Genomic DNA, 19,321 nt, shown 5'->3' on the forward strand with positions numbered 1-19,321 from the left:
GGTTCCTGGGCCATGTTCCTCATGATGTCTCTGTCCTGAACTCAACATCTTCCCCTCACTCCCTAGACTAGACTTCTCCATGCAGAGCTACTAAGTTCTGAGGGTACAGATGTAGTGTCATGGATAGTGTGGGGTTTCAGAGGCAGACCATTCCCAGCAGAGCCAGGTCAGGTGGAAGACTTCGAGGCTTTGAATCAGGAAACTTGGGTTGAGTCCCTGCATTGTTCATCTTACTGGCTTCATCGCTCTGGATTTCAACAGAGTGGACGCCAACAGCCCTTTGTTCCTGCACCACCCCATCTATGGCAAGGTAGGGGCAAGCTATCGAATAAAATAAAAAACAAAACAAAAGAAAAAACCCACACCAGGAGCTACTGAAGGCCCCAGGATAGGCCATGGCAGAGAGATGCCTTCAAGAGGGGCCAGCTATGAGATGCTACATTGGATGACTATGGGGGTCCTGGCTACCACATCTGGCAGAAAACAGTTGTTCCCAGCTCACAAGCCTTGGGCAAACTTTGTTCAAAGGCTCATGCTTCTTCTGGTGATGCTGCTGGCTCCTCGGCTCATGTCCCAACAGATCAATGCACAGAGAGATACAGGAAGACCTGCGCCCATCCTTATCTGAACCACGTGCGACGGTCTGCATGGGGTCCACTCAGTCTCGGCCCTCACCTTTGATTGAAGAAAATCAGCTGCAAGGGACCAACTTAGTTCACTCAACCACTTTTCACAGAGCAAGCACCTCATGATCTATGCGCAAATGGTTTCTGAATCCCATGCTGATGCACCCATTCCCACAGGGGCCATAGAGCACGCTATTGACCACATTGGGACATCATTGAGGGGTATCTCCCAGTCTGGAGTTGGAGGATGCAAATGAGTGGGTATTTTTCTCATGGTCAAATGTATGATATGGGTATGACCAGCATCCAAACTCTGGTCAGAGGCTCTGGCCTTTTATATGATGTCACAGACGGCAGCATCCTTATCCTAACTCCAGGCCCAGTGAAAGTCTATGTCTAAAGGCGCAATGGCACTGCCAAAGCCATCCTTGGTGTTTTCATGCTCGCAGCCAATGCTTAAGTGCAAGCACTAAGCTCTCTGGACCAAAGGAGAGGCTGGAAGGGGACATAGCGCCAAAGCCAGAACATCTGAAATGATGCTAACTTGTCCTTCATTTCTTTCCTGCAACCTCTACTCACTCCCAGGCCTCCCGGGCCTGAGTCCACCCTCTGTTGCTGGAAGCATTACCTTAGCTACAGCCATGCCTTGGGCAGAGGGGACAAAATGTCCTCAAAGCATGTCTCCCTGTTGCAGTCTGTCACAGGGATGGAGGAGGTGGCTTTCCTACTGCGGAGGTGGGGGGACTGCTGTTGTGGGAAGCTATTTTAGGGCTGCTGATGGACGTGTGTGAATTCTGTTTGCCACACACGAATCCAGTTTCCCTGAACACTGGAACAGTCAGAAGGGTTCAGAGCACTGAAGGACAATAGGGGTGGTCTGGGAATACTGGCAAGCCTCCATGGGCTCTGGCCAGATATTTCTGGAAGGCATTCTGATTTCCCTGCAGTGTGAATGGCATCTGTGATTATAAGTGGAGCAGTGGTGTGGATAATCCAAAGCAGCGGAAAATTGAAATCTGGATCAAGTGAAGAGCCTGAGACAATAGCCTGGGCTTAGCGCTGAGAGGCAGCGGAGGCTGCTGTCCAAGATCGGCAGCCCTTTGCAGAGAACTCACAGAGTAAGGGAGACAGTCACAGGAGGCAAGACAGTGTTCCCTGGGTTTTTTGCTTTTGTTTTTCAAATAGGATGCACCAAAACAGATCTTGCTTTGCTTGGGCTTGGCAGAGAAGAGGGTCCTCACCTAACCAGTCCTCACCTCCAAATATAACAGCAAGGGCTAGAAAGGTCTAGTAACAGGGGTGCATGGGGAATGGGATGCACGAGAACAGGGGTACATTGGGAGCCGGGTACACTAGGAACAGGGGTGCACAAGGAATAGGGGTGCACAAGGAACGGGGTGCAAGCTTCACATTTTCTCTCCCGGTGCTGAGGATGGTGGTCTTGTTTTTTCTTGGTGATTGTATTTTCCAGCTGTCTAAGAAGAAAGGGTGGACAGCCTGGTCTCTAGCGACTGTCTCCCTCGGGGCTGCTGCTCAGGGAATAAAATAGGCTGGTATGTTTTTGATGATCTGCTATATAGGTACAGGGCTCAACTGAGTGACACCCAATGTCCAGGTTGCTTTAGCTGCAAAAATATGATCTGTAATCCATCCATCACATGTCTCTTCCTTCCTTCTTTCCTTTCTTCCTCCTCCTTTCCTATTTCCTTCTTGTTCTCCCTTTCTCCTTTCCTATCCATACACCGACAATCCATCCATTTATCTTTCTCCATCCATCCATCCATCCATCCATCCATCCATCCATCCCTGGCTCCCTCCCTCCTTTTCTTCCCTGTTTTCTCCCTTCTTTTCAGTCAGTTCATCCATACCCATCTCCATGCATTCCTTTGCTCACTCACACAATGGTTGAGCAAACACCTATGGGGCATCTCCTACAGTCCCAGGCATGCTCTAGAAACTGAGGCTGGATTAGTAAGCAAGTGAACTTACATGTTAGTAGGAGGAAACAGACAATGGCCAATAAAAACAAATAGGTACACTATATATTCTGCTTGAAGGTGATAAATGGCTTGGACACTAAGGCAGAAGAGAGCATGCTGGGATCTTGATGGGGAAAGGCATTCAGAGTCTGCAGGCCAAGTAGCCATGCCCCAGTGCAGGGCAGGGAGTGCAACACTCACTTTTAGGAGGAACTGCTCCCTTTCGCTTTTGATCTGCTGTTCCATCTCCTCGTAGAGATGCTGGATTTCTTCATCATAAGCCGCGATTTTCCTAGAAGTGGCAAAAGGAGAAGTGACAGGGTCCTCCCCAAGATCCACTTACCACACAGCTGTAGTTCCCGGAGATGAGTCCCTGGGGCTGTGGATGGCTGAGGGACTATCTACATCAGGCCAGGCCAGGCTTCAGAATCAGTTCTTCAGAGCTGACTAACCAGACAAGGCTGCAGCTCACAGAGGCCAGCCACTAAAAGGCATCATGGGTCCTCTCCTGTCTTCCAACCACTGCAGGACCACCCATGTGCTCCCTAGTGAAGCTGCCCTGGCTCTCTTCCTGGACTCTGCTTCACTCCAGCACTGAGCCCTGGTCTCCTGCACTCTCCATCCCTTCTGCCTCTGATGCCTGTGTAGGTCTGGAATCACACCCTGTAGGGGTTCCTTGCTGTTCAGTGTCTTGGTGTATCCCATTTCCAGTTTGGATGCACTCTCTGCTTCTCTACGTCAACCCTGACACTGTACAACAGAGGACCCTAGTGCGAGTGTGAGCTCAAGTCCATGCCATTCACAAAGATTTCATGATGACAATGGCCTGCGGCAAAGGACAGGGCCTTGTGTCATTCCAGGCACAGGGCCACAGCTGCACAGTAGGAGACAGGTGGCTCTGGTTAACGGCTGGTAATGACACTGAGGTGACCTATTCCTGTTCTGTGTCTCAGCATCCTCTCCCCACTCCAAGACCCCACAGGACACGATCTGAGAAGTGTGATAAACACATGCCACTGTGCCTGGCTTTTTTTTTTTTTTTTTTTTTTTTTTAATGCGAGTTCTGAGGATGGAACTAAGGTCCTGGTGTTTTCAAGGCAAGCACTTCACCAACAGAGCTACCCTCCAGCCTATGGTAACTACATTTTCATATCTCTCTCTCTCTCTCTCTCTCTCTCTCTCTCTCTCTCTCTCTCTCTCTTCTCTCCTCCACTTCCCATACTTTCCCCATCTTGTAGAAAGAACTCCTTCTTGGTGTTGTGGCTGTCAAGAACCATTTTGATTGAATGTTAAAGCAGTCAAAATGCAAACACACAAAAAAAAAAAAAAAAAAAAAAAAAAAAAAAAAAACCATTTTGAATGTAATGCACACACACACACACACACACACACACACACACACATTGTCACTTGCCACTCTAAAGTCCAAGATGGCAAGCCCACTCTGACCTTCATGGGTGGGTACATTATTAATGGAGGAAACAGCCCTCCTTGTCAGCTCTAAGAAGTTACTGAGGGGACATCTGAACAAAATTTAAAGGATGGGAATATAACTATTCCCCTGACCTCTCCATCACTCTACCCTCACATCCCACATTCACTTGGGATTCTGATCTAGGGCCAGGCTTCCTCTACTGCCCCAGGCTTTGCCATGACCCAATCACTGCCTTTCCCTCTTCTGGGGAGAAGGGGCTTCACCACATGTGCATGTTAAGCAATGAGGATGAGCCATTTTGGCTGGGGTCCTTCCAGCCTTCAGAAACTACACATTGGACTCAGAGCAAAGAACTGGAACGAGAGTCATGGTCAGGGTCATCATCTCAGACTCTGAATTCCAGTTCACAGCTCTCCTCCTGAGAGCCAGAGAAGCAATTGTATAGTGCATTCAGAGCACCCATGGCAGAAGATGCCAGTCCCTCCAGATCCACAGTCCAGGGCTGTCTGTGAATCTGCCCAGCATCCTAGCAATGTGAGGTTCCTCCAGGCAGGGTAAGACATCTCTCCTTGGAAATGAAAGATACGAGGGTTGTTGCTTTTTCTCTCAGCTAACCCATCACAACAGAAAGAAAATCATGGAGGGAAAGTAAGAAGAAAAGGACCGTGTTGTGAAATAGGGGCACCTCAAGGTCACGAGTAGACACAGTTCAAAGGAAGCGAGATGTTTTCTCTTCAGCCCTGAACCATCTTTATGTGCTTGAAACAGCCTAGACTCTGGATGGCAAACAGCGTCAAGAAAAACGTCAGGCAGCAAAATGCAACTATATAACTACCAAAGAACCAATAAAGTGGGACGAGAGCAACTTAAAAATGGATTTGGCTCTGCTAAAGCAATTCTAATTAGAGTCATTCATATAAGCTGTTTACCATCTACGCCTAATAACCATGCCGGGCATTAATTCTATGATACCATTAAATGTGTTATATTAATTTTGCTCTAAGTTTTACTTGATTAAACCAATACTCTTGATGCTTTCCCACGCTCACATGACAATTTGCTTGTCGTGAATTAACTTATTTTACAACCATTCTAAGATAAGTGAAATGAGAGCAGACGCAGTCTCTGCCTAGTACCCAATGCTAGCCCTCCTTTGCGAAAGCTGGCTCCACTGCAAAGAAGCCCTGGGGCCTTATTGGGCACCAGTGATGCTGGACCCGTCTGGACTACTCTGTGGACTTAAGGCTCCTGGGAGAACATACCAAGTTTCAGGCATGGGAACATGAAGGTGCTATTTTCAATAAGGTATCGCTAAGCCTGCTCAAGGGTCAGAGAGCCCTTATTCCAGAACAGGCTTGTCCCCTCAGTGAGACCTTGAGCAAGTACTCTGAGGTCCTCCCTTTCAAGTAGCTCCTGCCCTGACATTCTTTCCCCCCGCACTGTCAGGATGGACCAAGGAGAAAGTGAATGCAAAAAGCATCCAGGACCACAATGCCCTAATAAACATAATTATTTATTCTTGTAATTAGGATCAGGAGCCATGGGGCGAGGAGAGGAGGACGTGCTTACTTCACAGATGAAAGGGCTGGGTTTGGAAGAGCCCAGAGGCATCTGGAGATGAAGAAAAGGCTTTGCGGCTAAAAGCTCCCATCAGAAGAGTCTATCAGAGGCTCTGGCTGGGCACAGCCGTGGGAGCCTCACAGTAGCGGTGAGTGCTGTAGTGGCCAGAGACACCCCCAAAAGATCAGTGTGTGTCGATCAGCAGCCCAGCCAGGCATGCCATACTCTGCAGTCAAAGTAAGGGGTGACCTGTTGTGTCTGCTGACTCTGTGTGTCTTTGTCGCTGTGATTTCAAACCCACTCTTACTGTACAACACACACACACACACACACACACACACACACACACACAGACTTTGAAGTGTTCCGAGAGCATCCCCCCATCTTTCCAACCCTCTCTGACTGACGCCTTGTTGGAATGCCTAGGATACCTGTGCCTTCATTTGACCATTTTACGAGGGATTGTAAGTAGTCCTGATCTACGTGGGCTTCACTGGGGGCTCAGACAGTCTCTGTTAAGTTGTGGATGCCCGGACCTTTACATTAGCCATAATACAATAATATATCAACCTCTTGGACTCAAGAGGTTAATGCTGGAAACCTGTAACAACCCACTTTACATTTGGATATCAAACTCAGATGCTAACTGACCATAGTGAAAGAATACTAGATGCCAATGAATTGAAGAATTCTGGGGCTGGGAGCTTTGTCTCATCAACCACTTCTTTTTACTGGTGTTAGGTTCCTTTCCATGGGATTATAAAGATGGCCTAGCAGTTAAAAGCACTGCACCAATACCACCCTGGTTCACATGGCCTGCAACTCCAGTTCCTGAGGATCCAATTCCCAGCTTCTAGGGTACCTGTGTGAATGTGATGTACATGTGTGTGCACACATACATGAATAAAAATAATGAATCTTTAAAAGGTAGCCCATGCTGCTCTTTATAGCAGTGGGTTAGAACACTCTCTGTGACCGGGGACTGGCCATCTTTATGAGCAGTTATGTCATCTTTGGAATATTCTGAGTCATGGAACTCTGTGTTCCCATGGCCGTGCCCTTCTACATAAAAGCCCTCCATAAAGTTGAGATCGGCTTCAAGTTCAGGGGATGCCTTGGATCAGGACACGCCTTTCTCTTCCTCCCACATTGTTTTACGTAAAGTTTATTTTGTAAGCCTCCCACCCCCAGGCTTCTTTGAAGAGACTGAATACTCTCACCAGGCCACCGGAGCCCCAGACCCAAATGCCCAATGCATGAGTGTAATGTGTACAGAGTGCAGCTGACTATTGCCTCTCTTGTTCTAGAAGGTGCGCATATCTAGTCATGCAGCAGAAAAATCTACATTAGCTTTGATTGGCAGCCACACGACAATTGGTGGATTTTGTCACTTAAAACTTCCAAACGCTATGTGATGTTTTCCCTACAAAGACGGGGCTGTTAAATCCTGCCTCGCCTGCCTCTGCCTCTGTGCTCTGGACACAGGAGAATACCCTAAGTGTCATTCTGTTAGATGCTGTGTTTGCTGGCATTATGTTAATGATCCCATTTGGCCATCCGGTGTACTCAGTGACCTTCTATGTTTTATTGACATTACACATTTAGCTCCTGCTCAGAATATAAGCTAAACTATCCATGATACTTGTTTTAATAATTTAATTTACCTGAGAGTTGTTTTAATAACTAAATTTGTTTCTTTGATGATTTCATGTATCTATGTAATGCATTGATTACTTTCACTTCCTCCCTGTTTCTTAGCTCCCTCCCACCCCTGTCAAGATTTTGTGGGTTGTTTATTTACTGTGTGTGTGTGTGTGGTGGCATTGGGACTTAACCCAGGTTTTTGCACATCCTGCAGAAGTACCCTACTGCCAAGCTGTACCCTAACCTCAGAAGAATGTTTTTTAAGCTATACCAACTTTTTATTTCTTGTCTTATGGTGTTATAGTAAAAGAATCTAGAATATATTGGGAAAGTGTTTATGGTTTGGAATCTATTAACCTTTGTCTGTAGCCAAAAACATTATTAATTTTTTATAACTTCCGTGAGAAGAATACACATTCTCTTTTTAAGGTACATGAGTCTACATTTACTTCTTCAGCTTGCTGCTAGATGGTTGGAAAATGCTCCCCTCCTCTTACCGCTTGCCTTTAATGCATTTTTGCCTGACTAACGTGTCAAATCTGAGATGTTTCTCAGCTTTGAAAAGTCTATTTTTTAAATGTAATTTTCTTTGTTTTTTCCAAAAGTTCCTTTCTGTATACATTACTGCTGTGTTACTTGGTGCATGAAGGTTTATATATATTTAGAATTTTGTGGGCGCGCACACTTGCCCCCCTCCCCGTGTGTGTATTGTTTGTTTATTTGTTTGTTTTGAGACAGTGTCTTGCTGTGTAGCCCAGGCTGGCCTCATATTCAGGACTGTCCTCCTACTTTAGCCTCCCAAGTGCTGAACCCTCTTTCTGGGTGGAATTTTATATTGCTATAGAGTAGAGCTTCTTACCTTCCTCTATTTATGCTTCTAAGACGGTAGTAGTAAGTGGTCATAACTAGCTGACAGCTGGTCTCCTAACCATTCCCAAGGCACTCCCTGCTCCACTCAGTCCCCAGCGATGTCCGATTGTCCTGTTCTCTTGATATCTGCTGCTAGTCATTTAAGCCACAGGAGGAGGGGGAGCGGAGAGGACAGGAAAGGGGGACAGGAATTCTCAGCGAGACCAAAGGAAGTGGTGTGGTGAGGTAGCCACTCAGAGTCAGCAGCAGCCGTGAGCACTAACACGTATCCTCCCTTTTAAAACTCCCTGTGATGGCTAGATAGTGCCACGGAAGGCACCGTGATAGCCCAGGTGAGAACCCAGCTGCTGAGACAGCTGTGCTCACATTGCGGTTCACTAGACCAACACCTGGGAGGCCTGGTTCTGACATTTAAAAGTTTTCTGGCCTTGGCCAAATCACATCACACCAGTAATCCCCAAGCTTATACATCTGAGAATGAAGTTGTGACAGTTAATGTTGCGGTTAAAGATGTTGCCTGTGAAAAATACCTAGAACAAGCAGCAGACAGAATGCAGTTAATAAATTCTAGTTTAATAAAGTCTCTGGGGCCCCCATTTGAGAGTCGCTACTCCACACTCTTTAAACATCAACCAGGGGCAAGTAGAAACGGGATGAAGAGGACGCGTGGGGGAGTGGTAAGTCCCTGAGAGGTGGATAAAAGCTGACGGGGTAAATATTCGGAGTTCACATCACCTCCAACATCACAGCGCCGACTAAGCCTTTCTTAAAGTACTGCTACGGGTAGGAGCAACTCAGATTTCAGCTCTGCTCTGCACCCAGGGACTAGACTCTCAGAACACCAGGTCCAAAGCCACTGGGGTACCGAGAGGATGGGCTGGGAAGAAGAGGCCACCATTCACCAAAGAAATCCCATAGTCTCTTCATGGGCTCTGGCCCACAGTCACTCTGTGACCTTAGAGCCCTGGCCAGAAGTGGAGGGAGCTGCCTGTTCTGCTGGTGGGGAGGGTGGCAGAATTTCCTGACTGAGCCTAGGAAAGATAAACAGGTAGACGGAGTCCTTGTTACATACTGATGATGCTGCAAGATCAGCGAAGGGTCCGAAAGAATGAGTCCTATGAAGCCAGGATGGAAATCCCAATTTTAAGTCAGAGGATAACGTATTACACGAGATGTCTCACTGTGGCAGATATTCCCTCCTGCAGGATCACCACTGGTGCTGTGTGTGTGTGTGTGTGTGTGTGTGTGTGTGTGTGTGTGTATAAGTGTGTATGTCTGTGTGTATCTATGTGTATGTCTGTGTGTATCTATGTGTATGTCTGTCGGTCTGTATCAGTGGGAGGTATATGCATGTGTTTCTCTGTATGTGTGTCTGTGTGTATGAGTGTGTATTTATGTGTATAGCTGTGTATATGTATAGCTGTGTGTATGAGTGTGTATGTCTGTATGTATCTGTGTGCATGTGTGTATGTGTGTGTGTGAGAGAGAGAGAGTATGGGTATGTACATGTATGTTTCTCTGTGTCTGTGTGTCTGTGTATGTATTTCTGTGAGTATGCATGTACATTTGTGTACATATCTGTGTCTGTGTGTGTGATATTAGGCAAATGAGCACTAAGGATGGGTTATGTGAGAAGGAAGTGAAGAACCCCAGACTTTAGGGTAAGTTCCAGGCTTAGGGCTGACAGGCCTTTCTAGGATCATTTGTAAGAACTCAAAGGTGAGGTGTGGTTAGCAATAACTCATCCTGCCAGCCTCCCACGGGGACTGTGAAACTTAATTAACCTTCACAAAGTGCTTTGCACCTCGAAGATGAAGGTGCTACATGAAGAAAAGCATTAGCACTCAGTGCCGTGGGGGCTCCAGGTAGCAGCCTGCAGGTCCAGGCTCCCTACCACAGACACTGCAGAAGCAGTTCAAAGACCTCCCATGTTCCTGCCCCCTTTCTCCTCAGCCTTTACTCAAAGGTGCTGGGGATTTTGAAAGGTCCCTGAAGCCATTTAGTCCACCAGCTGAGTTTCTTCTAGGTAAGGGTGTACTGAAACCATCCAAAGACTGAACAGCTTCTGCCTTTTCTAAGTGAAGGCATGGCGCTGACCTTGGAGAGAAGATGTAGCTATGCTCTGCATTTTGGACACACCGCATCAGGAGCTTGAACTCCAGGCAGTCCCAGAATGAGCTCCTGGCCTGGGAAGGCTGTCATTCTGACCTCATGTCTCTCTAGGAGTGGGCATGGCTTGGGCTCCTGGTTTGCAGACTGGAGACGTGGGCAGGAGCTCCCGGGGAGTGTATGTGGCCAGCATGATGTCTCAGCGGGTAAAAACACGATTCACAAGCCTGATGACCTGAGTTCAATCCTGTGAGGAAACCCACGGAGGAAACAGAAAAGTGGTTCCTGGAAGTTGTCTTCACACACGCACACACGCACGCACGCACGCACGCACGCACGCACGCACGCACGCGCTGTGGCACATAGCTGCTCTCCCTAAATAAAAATAATTGAAAACATTTTTTAAGGGCGCTCATGTATTTCCAACCCAATCTGTTTCCACTTGCATGTGAGGAAATTTACTCAGAACAGGGGAATGCGCAGGTGAACAGGTGAGCAAGGGTCAGAGTAAAAAGAAGCCAGGCTTTGACTCGACTCCGGGCAGGGACAAGGGAGGCAGCATGGCTCCCCACTGCCCACCACCACCCTGTGATGCTTCCTGCAAGCAGCCTCAGGTGTGAAAGTGATAATGCACATTTGCAACTAGAATCGTCAGCATTCCCAAATCGCCTGGAATCTGGCCGGTGGGAAGTGCAGGAAAGAGTGAGGTGTGGAGACCCACTGTATTGCAGGACACGTGATGGACAGAAGGTGGGAGGACCTTGATGCCCCTCCCCATGTACCCCTCAATGCACCACCCACTGCAGGGTGAGGACCTTCAGCTGGAGAACTCCTGAGTTAAAAATACAAGGAAGCAGGTCCTGCTGCAGCCAGCTTTGTGTTTGGAGACTCACCACCGCCCCCTAGCGTCTTTGTCAGGTAACTGCAGTCTCTGAACAGCAAACAAAAAAACCTGCTTAAGGTTTTTCACTGTCCTTGAGGCTGGCCTCTGTGTAATAGAGTACAGATGAACAGAAGGGAAGTGTAAGAGTATAGAAAGTTCTGCAAAGGGGTGGGATTGACAGTGGATTCCAACAGAGATGGCTTCTTACTAACTGATGCTGCCTCCTGTATAAATCACCTCTGCAGCATTACTTCATCCCAACAAACAAACCACTTTTCATGGGGCGGGTCTGCCAGTCACGGCTGCGGCTGCGGTATGCACAGAGTGCAAACGGTCACCACCTTTCAACTTGCTCACCGGGCAATGTCCACAATGTGTCTCTGCCTCAGATCACATTATGCTCATAAAGCTCCTGCATTTGATTAAGCCGGGCATCACCAAGAATCCCCTACCACAGCCAATGCACATGACCAGACTGGCAGCTTAGAAGGGCAGCTTAGGTAACAGCTTTTGTGGGCTGGAAATAAAAAGAAACTAGCAGTCTCCGAGGGCCATGGAACGACAAAGCTATCTGAAGCTGCGTGAATTCAGACCGATTTTTTTTATATCTGTGATTTTGTGTGTGTGCAGGAGGAGAGGGTGGGCTTCGGCTTTTGTGGATTCCTTCTGGAAGAACAAATTGGAATAACATGTCTCAATGTGTGATCTGCATCCCACCTGTTCCACAGTCACCTGGATGCACTGCCGCACCCATTCCCAGGCCATCGCTGGGACCCACAGGTTTAGTCCTCCTGGGAGAAGGGCTTAGGATTCTGTGATTCACTCTATGTCCTCTGCTGATTCCAACACAAGCGAACATTTGAGAGCCACCAACTGAGGCCTTCCAGAAGGCAGTGAGCACCTGTGGCATGCAAGGGCCACCTGCCATGTGCAAAACACATTGTTATTCTATTTGGAGTCAAGGCCAAGGGCATGCTGGCTTCCTCCCCTGCTGAAGTTTTCCTGCTTCTAGAGCTGCGACCAGGGAAGATGGTGATTGGAGGATGAGTACTGGAGGCTCCAGTCCTGGGGTGCCTGGCCTGCTGTGTAATACAGGCTATCCCTGTCATGGCCCCTTCTTGAAGTCTGAAGAGGCCACAAAGTGAGCCTGGGTAGATGAGGAACTGAGACCAAGGACAGTGGGCTTAGGGCAGATAGGGAGGCCATCAAATACAAATACACAAGTGTGGTCTTCCATGGACACAAAGTAGGAAGCCAGGCCAGCATTTCAAGGCCATGTAACTACGGGTGCTGGACCCAGACTGGCAGGTCAGCCTTGCTGGCCTCTGATCTTCAGGAAGCCTTAGGCCCTCCCCCACCAGGTAAAATATGACATATTCTCAGGCTGATTTTTAAAGACAAAATAAAACATAGACTTCTTTCCCACCGTCAAGTAAACTAGACAGCCTGAGGTAGGATCCTGGCATCACCATGATTCACAAGACCCATCTGAATCCATGGAGCTCCGCATAGCTTCATTGTTCCATGTCCTTTAGAGACTGCTAGCTTCTTTTTGTTTCCAGAAAAGGGTGAGTACTGAGAATCCTTTCCATGGCCAAGAACTTCCTAAGTCTGGCATCCAGAAATTCTTCCATGCATCTAACAACCTATAACTCTTGCTATGGTGTGGGTATGAAATGTCCCCACAGGTTCATGGGTTTGAAACCTTGGTCCCTGGCTGGGAGCACTAAGTAAGTCCTTTAGGAGACGAGGCCTTAGTGGAAGTGGATGTCTAGGAGATGAGCCTTAGGGTTACAGCCTTACTTGTTTTGGATTTGTCTCTTTCTCTCCCCCACTCCTTCCCTCCCTACCCCCCATGTATGTGACCCCCCTGCCGTGTGTGTGTGTGTGTGTGTGTGTGTGTGTGTGTGTGTGTGTGTGTTTCTGGTCTACTGAGATGAGAGTAAGCCATTGCACACTTACTCAAAGCCATGCTCAGCCATTCCTTTCCAATTACATTCCAACCGTGAGCCTAAATCAGTCTCTCCTCCCTGATGTCACCTGCTTCTTGCCAGGTAACTAGTGCACCCCTTATGCTAAAATGCACAGTTCCCTCCATTTCAGAGGATTTAGGTATCATGTAGGTATCCGCTGAGGCATCATGGTACATCCGCATCCTCAGAGCAAAGCAAGGCTCAGAGGGAGCAGTTCTTATTGAACACTGGCCAGAGGCCATGGGCTCCAGCCCGGCTCTTGCATTTCACCCAGCCTCATGGGGGCTGATGTTACTTCCCAATGGACATGCAAATACAGTAGGAGATCGATGCTTCCAGACACATCTCCTCCTATTTCGATCATATCCATGGCAACAATGGTAGGCAGGCCCTGGTTCTTTCTGACAACCCCCTGGCACACTCTGGGGTTGGTCTCTGAAGTCAATGCTTTCCTGAGCATCCCCCTTCTTCCAGGGGCATCCTCTCCCTCCCATAACCTGGGAATGGATGGGAGGTGGAAATGGACACTTTCCATTGACTGTAGCAAAGCTGCATCCCAGGGTCTCCAGTCCAGCCTGTGGAGCTGAGAACAGGGAATGTGTGCCTCAACTAACCAGAGGGAGACCTGCCTGCCCCAGGAGTCAGCCCATGGGCCCCACAGGAGAAGAAGCAGGCTGTGAAGCCTGCAAAGAAAAGAAACAGAAGCCGTCTATACCTGCGGCCATACTGCCCCAAGCTCCGGTGGGGGTTTCCTGGACAATGTTGGGCAGATTTTTTTCAAATCTGCCTAGTCAAAGTGACCATTGGCTACTCAGGGATGGTGACTAACTCAGAGCCTGGCATAGAGGAAGCACTAATTAAATGCTAACTGGTAACACCTATCAGTCAGTCTGGGGCCGGGGTGGGGGGTGGGGGTGGGGCGGGGACACAGCAGCCATGACTTGTTTCTGTCACTTCCAGCCTCTGTGACAGGTGATTATTTCCGATGGAATTGAAATGTCACACCTGTCCTGAGCTGGAGTCTGGCAGAGCTGGAAACATTCTGGCAGCTCGGCAGGATGCACGGTCCCAGGATGCTCTGGTTCCAGCCTGCTTTCTGAAGCCCTTCTCGTCCCTAAGCCTGCTTCCTTCTCCGAAGCTTGGACACATCCTCCCCTAACAGGTCCCAAGCTTGAAACCTCACCTTGTGCCATCTGCAGAGAGACCATTTAAGAGTTCAACACCCGATTTCTAGTTCCTTGTTTGATTTCTGAGCTGCCAAGGTCATGGATCACGTGGCGCTTTGCAGACCATTTGGCTCACTGACAAGGCATGACCAATTTTTTAATAGAATAATGAGACTTTTATAAGTCTCTAATAGAAAATCGCATTGTCCCATGAAACATGAGCATGAGCTGGCTTACAAAACTTGGCCTTCAGTCGTACACACAAATAAGTGGGCAAAGGCTGCAAAGAAAATGCATTTCTTCTTCTCGTAGGTCACAATCACAAAAGGTCTGAAAAACACTCAACCCATTCACACATGTTGTCAACAAAAAAAGCCCATGCACAGAGAGATAAAGCAAGTAGCTTTTAGTCACACAGCTTGTAAGTGGCCCGACCTGGGCCAGAACTCCAGTTCTTCCGCTGGGCTGTGTTCTTCTACTCCCTACTATCTGAAGCTCCCTGGTTCTGCAGCCAGAGGGTCCCCCTGGGTGAGATTGGCAGACAGCACAGAGCCCTCCCTGCCACCACCATCCTCCCCCAGGAGCTGGCCACGATCAGCCTCAGCCAGAAAGACTATGGACAGAGGATGGCCAAGAAGGGGATGAGATGGATTTGAACATATGGCCGAGAGTGTCCTCGACTTTCATCTCAAGAATGTTAAAAGCAATTACTAAATTAAGGCCCGAGCATTTCCTGCGGCCACTCTCAGATGGATGCGAGGCTAAGAGGCTTTGCCTGGCAGGGATTGCCGTTTCTTGCAGGAGTGGGGCCAGCAGAGGCCCTGTCTGTGAAAGCACAAGCCAGGCAGGCCAACTGCCCCTCCATCAGGAAGCAATCTCCTCCTTAGGGAACAAAAAGACCGCCTCCTGTGTGCGAGGGGCCACCTGTTCTTGCTGTGGCTCCACTCAATTAAGCCATCAGTGCTGGGGTCAGGAAGGAAACCAATCCTTGCCCCTCACTTTCCAGATGTGAAAAAAATAGAGGTTCAAAGAGGCCAAGAGACATGAGCAAGGTACCAGCCAGCTGGTTGCCAAGCCCTGCAGGGCTCACCCCAGATATCCTGGCTACCAGCCCCTGTGTCTCAGGTACACACAATGCTCACGGGCGTCACGTCAAGATGCAGCCTTGCAATGGCACATCTGGAATACACTTCACTTAGGATGATGGCAAAACTCAGACTTCCTCTTTCAGCCAGACAAATTCCCAAATGGACCGAGATACAGCGGACAACAGCTATTATTCTCTTGACATTTACAGTGTTCAAATACAAGTGTGGTCCCATTGGCACATCCAGCTCTGCGAGATAGATACTGCTACCATGTCTGTCTTAGAGGTAAGGAAGCTGAGACTCAAGAGAGGTTAAGTAATGTGGTATATGTTGCACAGCACAAGAGGCAGAATCAAGATTCAAGCTGCTTCTGACTGATTCCAAGTTGCCTCCCATCCCTTCCCTCTCAAGCCTTGTAGGCTGCCCTGAAGTGCTAGAAACAATCTTTCAGGTGTCTACCTAGGTATCCTTCTGCATGACTTAGTCTCAGTCTTACCGGAGCAGCATTCTATAGGCTTTCCCCTAGACCTAACTCTTCTCTCGGCAAGTTATTTTGAGAGTTAGCTTGGGAAAGCACCAGAGAAAAAGGTGTGGCGTAGTATGTAGACTGCAATCTACCCAGCAGCACACACTCAATGAGGAGCCTGTGGGCTTCCTCTGGGGTATTTCAGCCCGGCTCCTCTGTAACTCTGGGGAAGAAGCATGTCACTGGGCAGGTGCCCAGCAAGAGGGAGGGCTCAATGGGGTGTCACAGAGAATGTCAGTCAATCTGGGCTCAAACAAGAGTGCACAGGGCTGTGAGGTGTTCTATTAGGGTGCATGCCAGCTCTGCCTGCTCTGCCTTGGGTCTCTCAGCCTCCCCTTTAGGGTGATTGACCACCCTTCATTACACCACAGTCAATGCCGTGTTTCCAAATGCCAGCTCACTGTGTGGACACATGTTACATGACCAGGAGCCAGGAGAGCATCCTGAGCATAGGTTAGTTCTCGGAGGGGATCCGATCCATCTCTGTTCTGATGCATCTGCCTCTGCTGACCCTTGGTTGGCAGCAGGTCCTTGGGGGTCTTCGTCCTGTCTTCTTACAGACTATCAGTGGCTTAGCAACCACTGAGAGACGAGGCTACAATGGGGGAAGGCTCTTCACCCCCTTACAGATATACTGGCTCCACAAAGCAAGGGATACCGGGAGCTGGGGGAGGCCCAGAATACTAGGGCTTTACTGTCTACAGGCTAGGTAGGGTGTTCTTCCTTCCTGTCCAGGGCTCTGGGCTATCTACCTCTGAATCCTGCCTCCACCACTTACAAGCTGTGCATTCTTGGGCATGTCACTTTCTGGGTTTTATTTTCTCATCTGTAAATGTGGGTAACAGTGGATAGTCCCTATCAAATGAGATAATGAACATAAAGTATTTAACACAGCTTCTAGTAAACAGAGGGTGCTTAGTAAGGGTGAGCTGGGACTGAAAAGCAGACATACCAGGCTGGCCACAGCACTCTGACCCCCTTTGGGAGACAGTGACAAAGACGCATCCTATAGTGAGCCCATAAGAGAGAGAGAGGAAAAAGTGCACACCCCGTAGAAATGGGCACCTACTTTCTGAGGGCACACTCCAGCTCATTCTTCTGCTTATGGGCTTCTTGGAGCTGAGCGAAGATTGTGGTGAGGAGGTCTTCGAAGTTGGACAGTAAGTGGGGTTCGTCCTTCTTCAGCTGCAGCCACAGCTGCCTGACATCACTTTCACTGGGAGGGAAGGGGAGACATTAATGGGGAGTGAGTGAACGAGGTTCTGGGGGAAATACAGCGGTTCCAGCCAGGGGAGTGAACAGCTGGAAACATCATTCCAATCACCTTCAAAATAGCAACAGCAAGAGTTCACGGCACACCGTGTTTTCTGCACCCTGCCTGCCTCCATCCTCACTATGACCTGGGAGGCAGGTGTGGCGTGCTAGAGACCATTCCCTGGGACGAGAACAGGCTCACGCCCAGCAGCATGACTCCTGTGCTGATCCCTCACTGTGCTGCTTCCCTCCTCTGTGATGCTCATGACTGATTGGACACATCACACTTGCACGGCAATGTGCTTGCCTGTATCTCAATAGTGAGAAGAGATTGCAGGCAGTCAGTAAGGCCAACAAGGAGAGCTGGAGGAGAGAGACTGTCACCTCTGGGAAGGATGTCCTCACGCTGAGAGTGGACATGCTGTCTTATGGATGGTAGAATGTAATTGTCACCACTGGGAAAGGAGGCAGATGCGCAGCACCCCACTGGGGCCGGGTGGCACTGGGAGTGACTGGCGGGGGAAAGAGTGAATCTGAAGGATGTGGAGACACAGACAGACAAGCAGAAAGTCAGACTCTGCAGGGAAGAGGTCAGTGACAGGTTACGAGAATCACGAGAAACAGGCATGTGGGGGGTGAATACACACCCAAAGGAGCAGCAGAGGGAGAGATGGGCCATGATGACCCTGTTGTAAAGAGGGGAATGGGGAGCTGCATGTGGGGGCCTCACTCTCTCTCTTTCTGCACTTAGATATCTACAGCTGTGACTGGAGTACGAGAAGCACCAATCTGACTCATCCCCATTAAATCCTAAAGTCAATATGACCAGAGGGCAGGGCCAGGCACTCCCAGGATAAAGGAGAAAATCCTTCAGACCAGTGTAAACACCTTATTTGAGAAGCTTTGCTCAGAAGGGATGTTGGGTCGGATCATGTCAGTAGTGTTCTCATGGCACAGATAGTATCCAACAGAAACAACTACTGCTGACTGAATCTACATCTGGTTAGGCTATGGTCATCACTGGCCCCTCTTCCTTCTCTCCTGCCTTCCCTCTGTCCTTCATTTCCACCTTTCTGGCTTCTAGCCTATTCAAATGTCTACCTGTTCATTGAGACTATCCAATCACCAGCCCACCCATCTACCCATCAGTCCTCCATCCGTGTCTTCTCTGCCATGGTGGACTGAAGCCCTTGGAAGCCACCAAAGTGGATCTTCCTTCCCTTATGTTATTGTCATTAGGCCACAGCAACATGAAAGAAATGAACTGAACACAGGCCAAATCTTTCAACTTGTGATGACAAGTCACAGCTCATTAATTAGCAAAATCATTCCACTAGACCTCCAAGAAAAGCCGGGTATCTGGGTGTCCACTTCTGGAAGCTACCTCTTGTGGGACCACCAAGCAGTGTAGGTTAGAGAGGTCCAAGGAGGTCAACCAGTCCACCTCTCTGCTTCTAGAATAACCCACAAGCCCTCTGTTGAGCAATAGACAGCTCTGAAGCCATTCCAACCTGCCATGCTTCTTGTCTGTGGCTATGTTATCATGAACAGGCCCCCACAGGCTACAGGGTGAGCCTATGTCAGTGAGGATGGGGACTGTCATTGTCTTCTCTGTTGGCCTTTATAGGCCATTCTAGAAACCATCTTTCAGGCATAACATTTTATCTCAGTTCTACACAGGCATTTAACATGGTCCTCGGTGTTGTGGAATATTAATTATAGATGGGTTACATTTGTTTAATGATGCAAAGATGTGTTGCATTCTTTTATGTTGCATTTGTTTAACTCTGTGAAGCTGTGTTACTTTGCCTGTCTAAAACATCTGATTGGTCTAATAAAGAGCTGAATGGCCAATAGCAAGGCAGGAGAAAGGATAAGTAGGGATGGCCAGCAGAGAGAACAAATAGGAAGAGAAATCTGGGAAGAGAAGATGAAGGAACAAGAAAAGGAGGAAAGGAGGATGCAAGGGGCCAGTCACCCAGCTACACAGCCAGCCACAGAGTAAGAAGAAATGGAAAGATATATAGAAATAGAGAAAGATAAAAGCCCAGAGGCAAAAGTTAGATGGGATAATACAAGTTAAGAAAAGCTGGCTAGAAACAAGCCAAGCTAAGGCCGGGCATTGGTAAGAAAAAAATAAGACTCCATGTGATTTGAGAGCTGGGTGGTGGGCCCCCAAAGACCAAAAGAGTAAAAGAGTCAGAAGAG

At 48.5% G+C, this 19,321-nt stretch overlaps 1 protein-coding gene across 3 annotated transcripts in view; it reads right to left on the reverse strand.

Moving 5' to 3' along the window:
- Cracr2a (calcium release activated channel regulator 2A) overlaps positions 1 to 19,321 on the reverse strand; it is a 101,589-nt gene that overhangs the window by 44,692 nt on the left and 37,576 nt on the right. For all 3 annotated transcript variants that reach the window (XM_028881533.2, XM_037204126.1, XM_037204127.1), the window contains exons 5-6: positions 16,929 to 17,075; positions 2,807 to 2,897 (exon numbers count right to left, since the gene is read on the reverse strand). In XM_028881533.2, coding sequence (XP_028737366.1) covers positions 2,807 to 2,897; positions 16,929 to 17,075 — 238 coding nt within the window. The remainder of the gene's footprint in view (positions 1 to 2,806; positions 2,898 to 16,928; positions 17,076 to 19,321) is intronic.

Source organism: Peromyscus leucopus, chromosome 3 (genome assembly GCF_004664715.2).
Source record: "Peromyscus leucopus breed LL Stock chromosome 3, UCI_PerLeu_2.1, whole genome shotgun sequence".
Lineage (NCBI taxonomy): Eukaryota > Metazoa > Chordata > Mammalia > Rodentia > Cricetidae > Peromyscus > Peromyscus leucopus.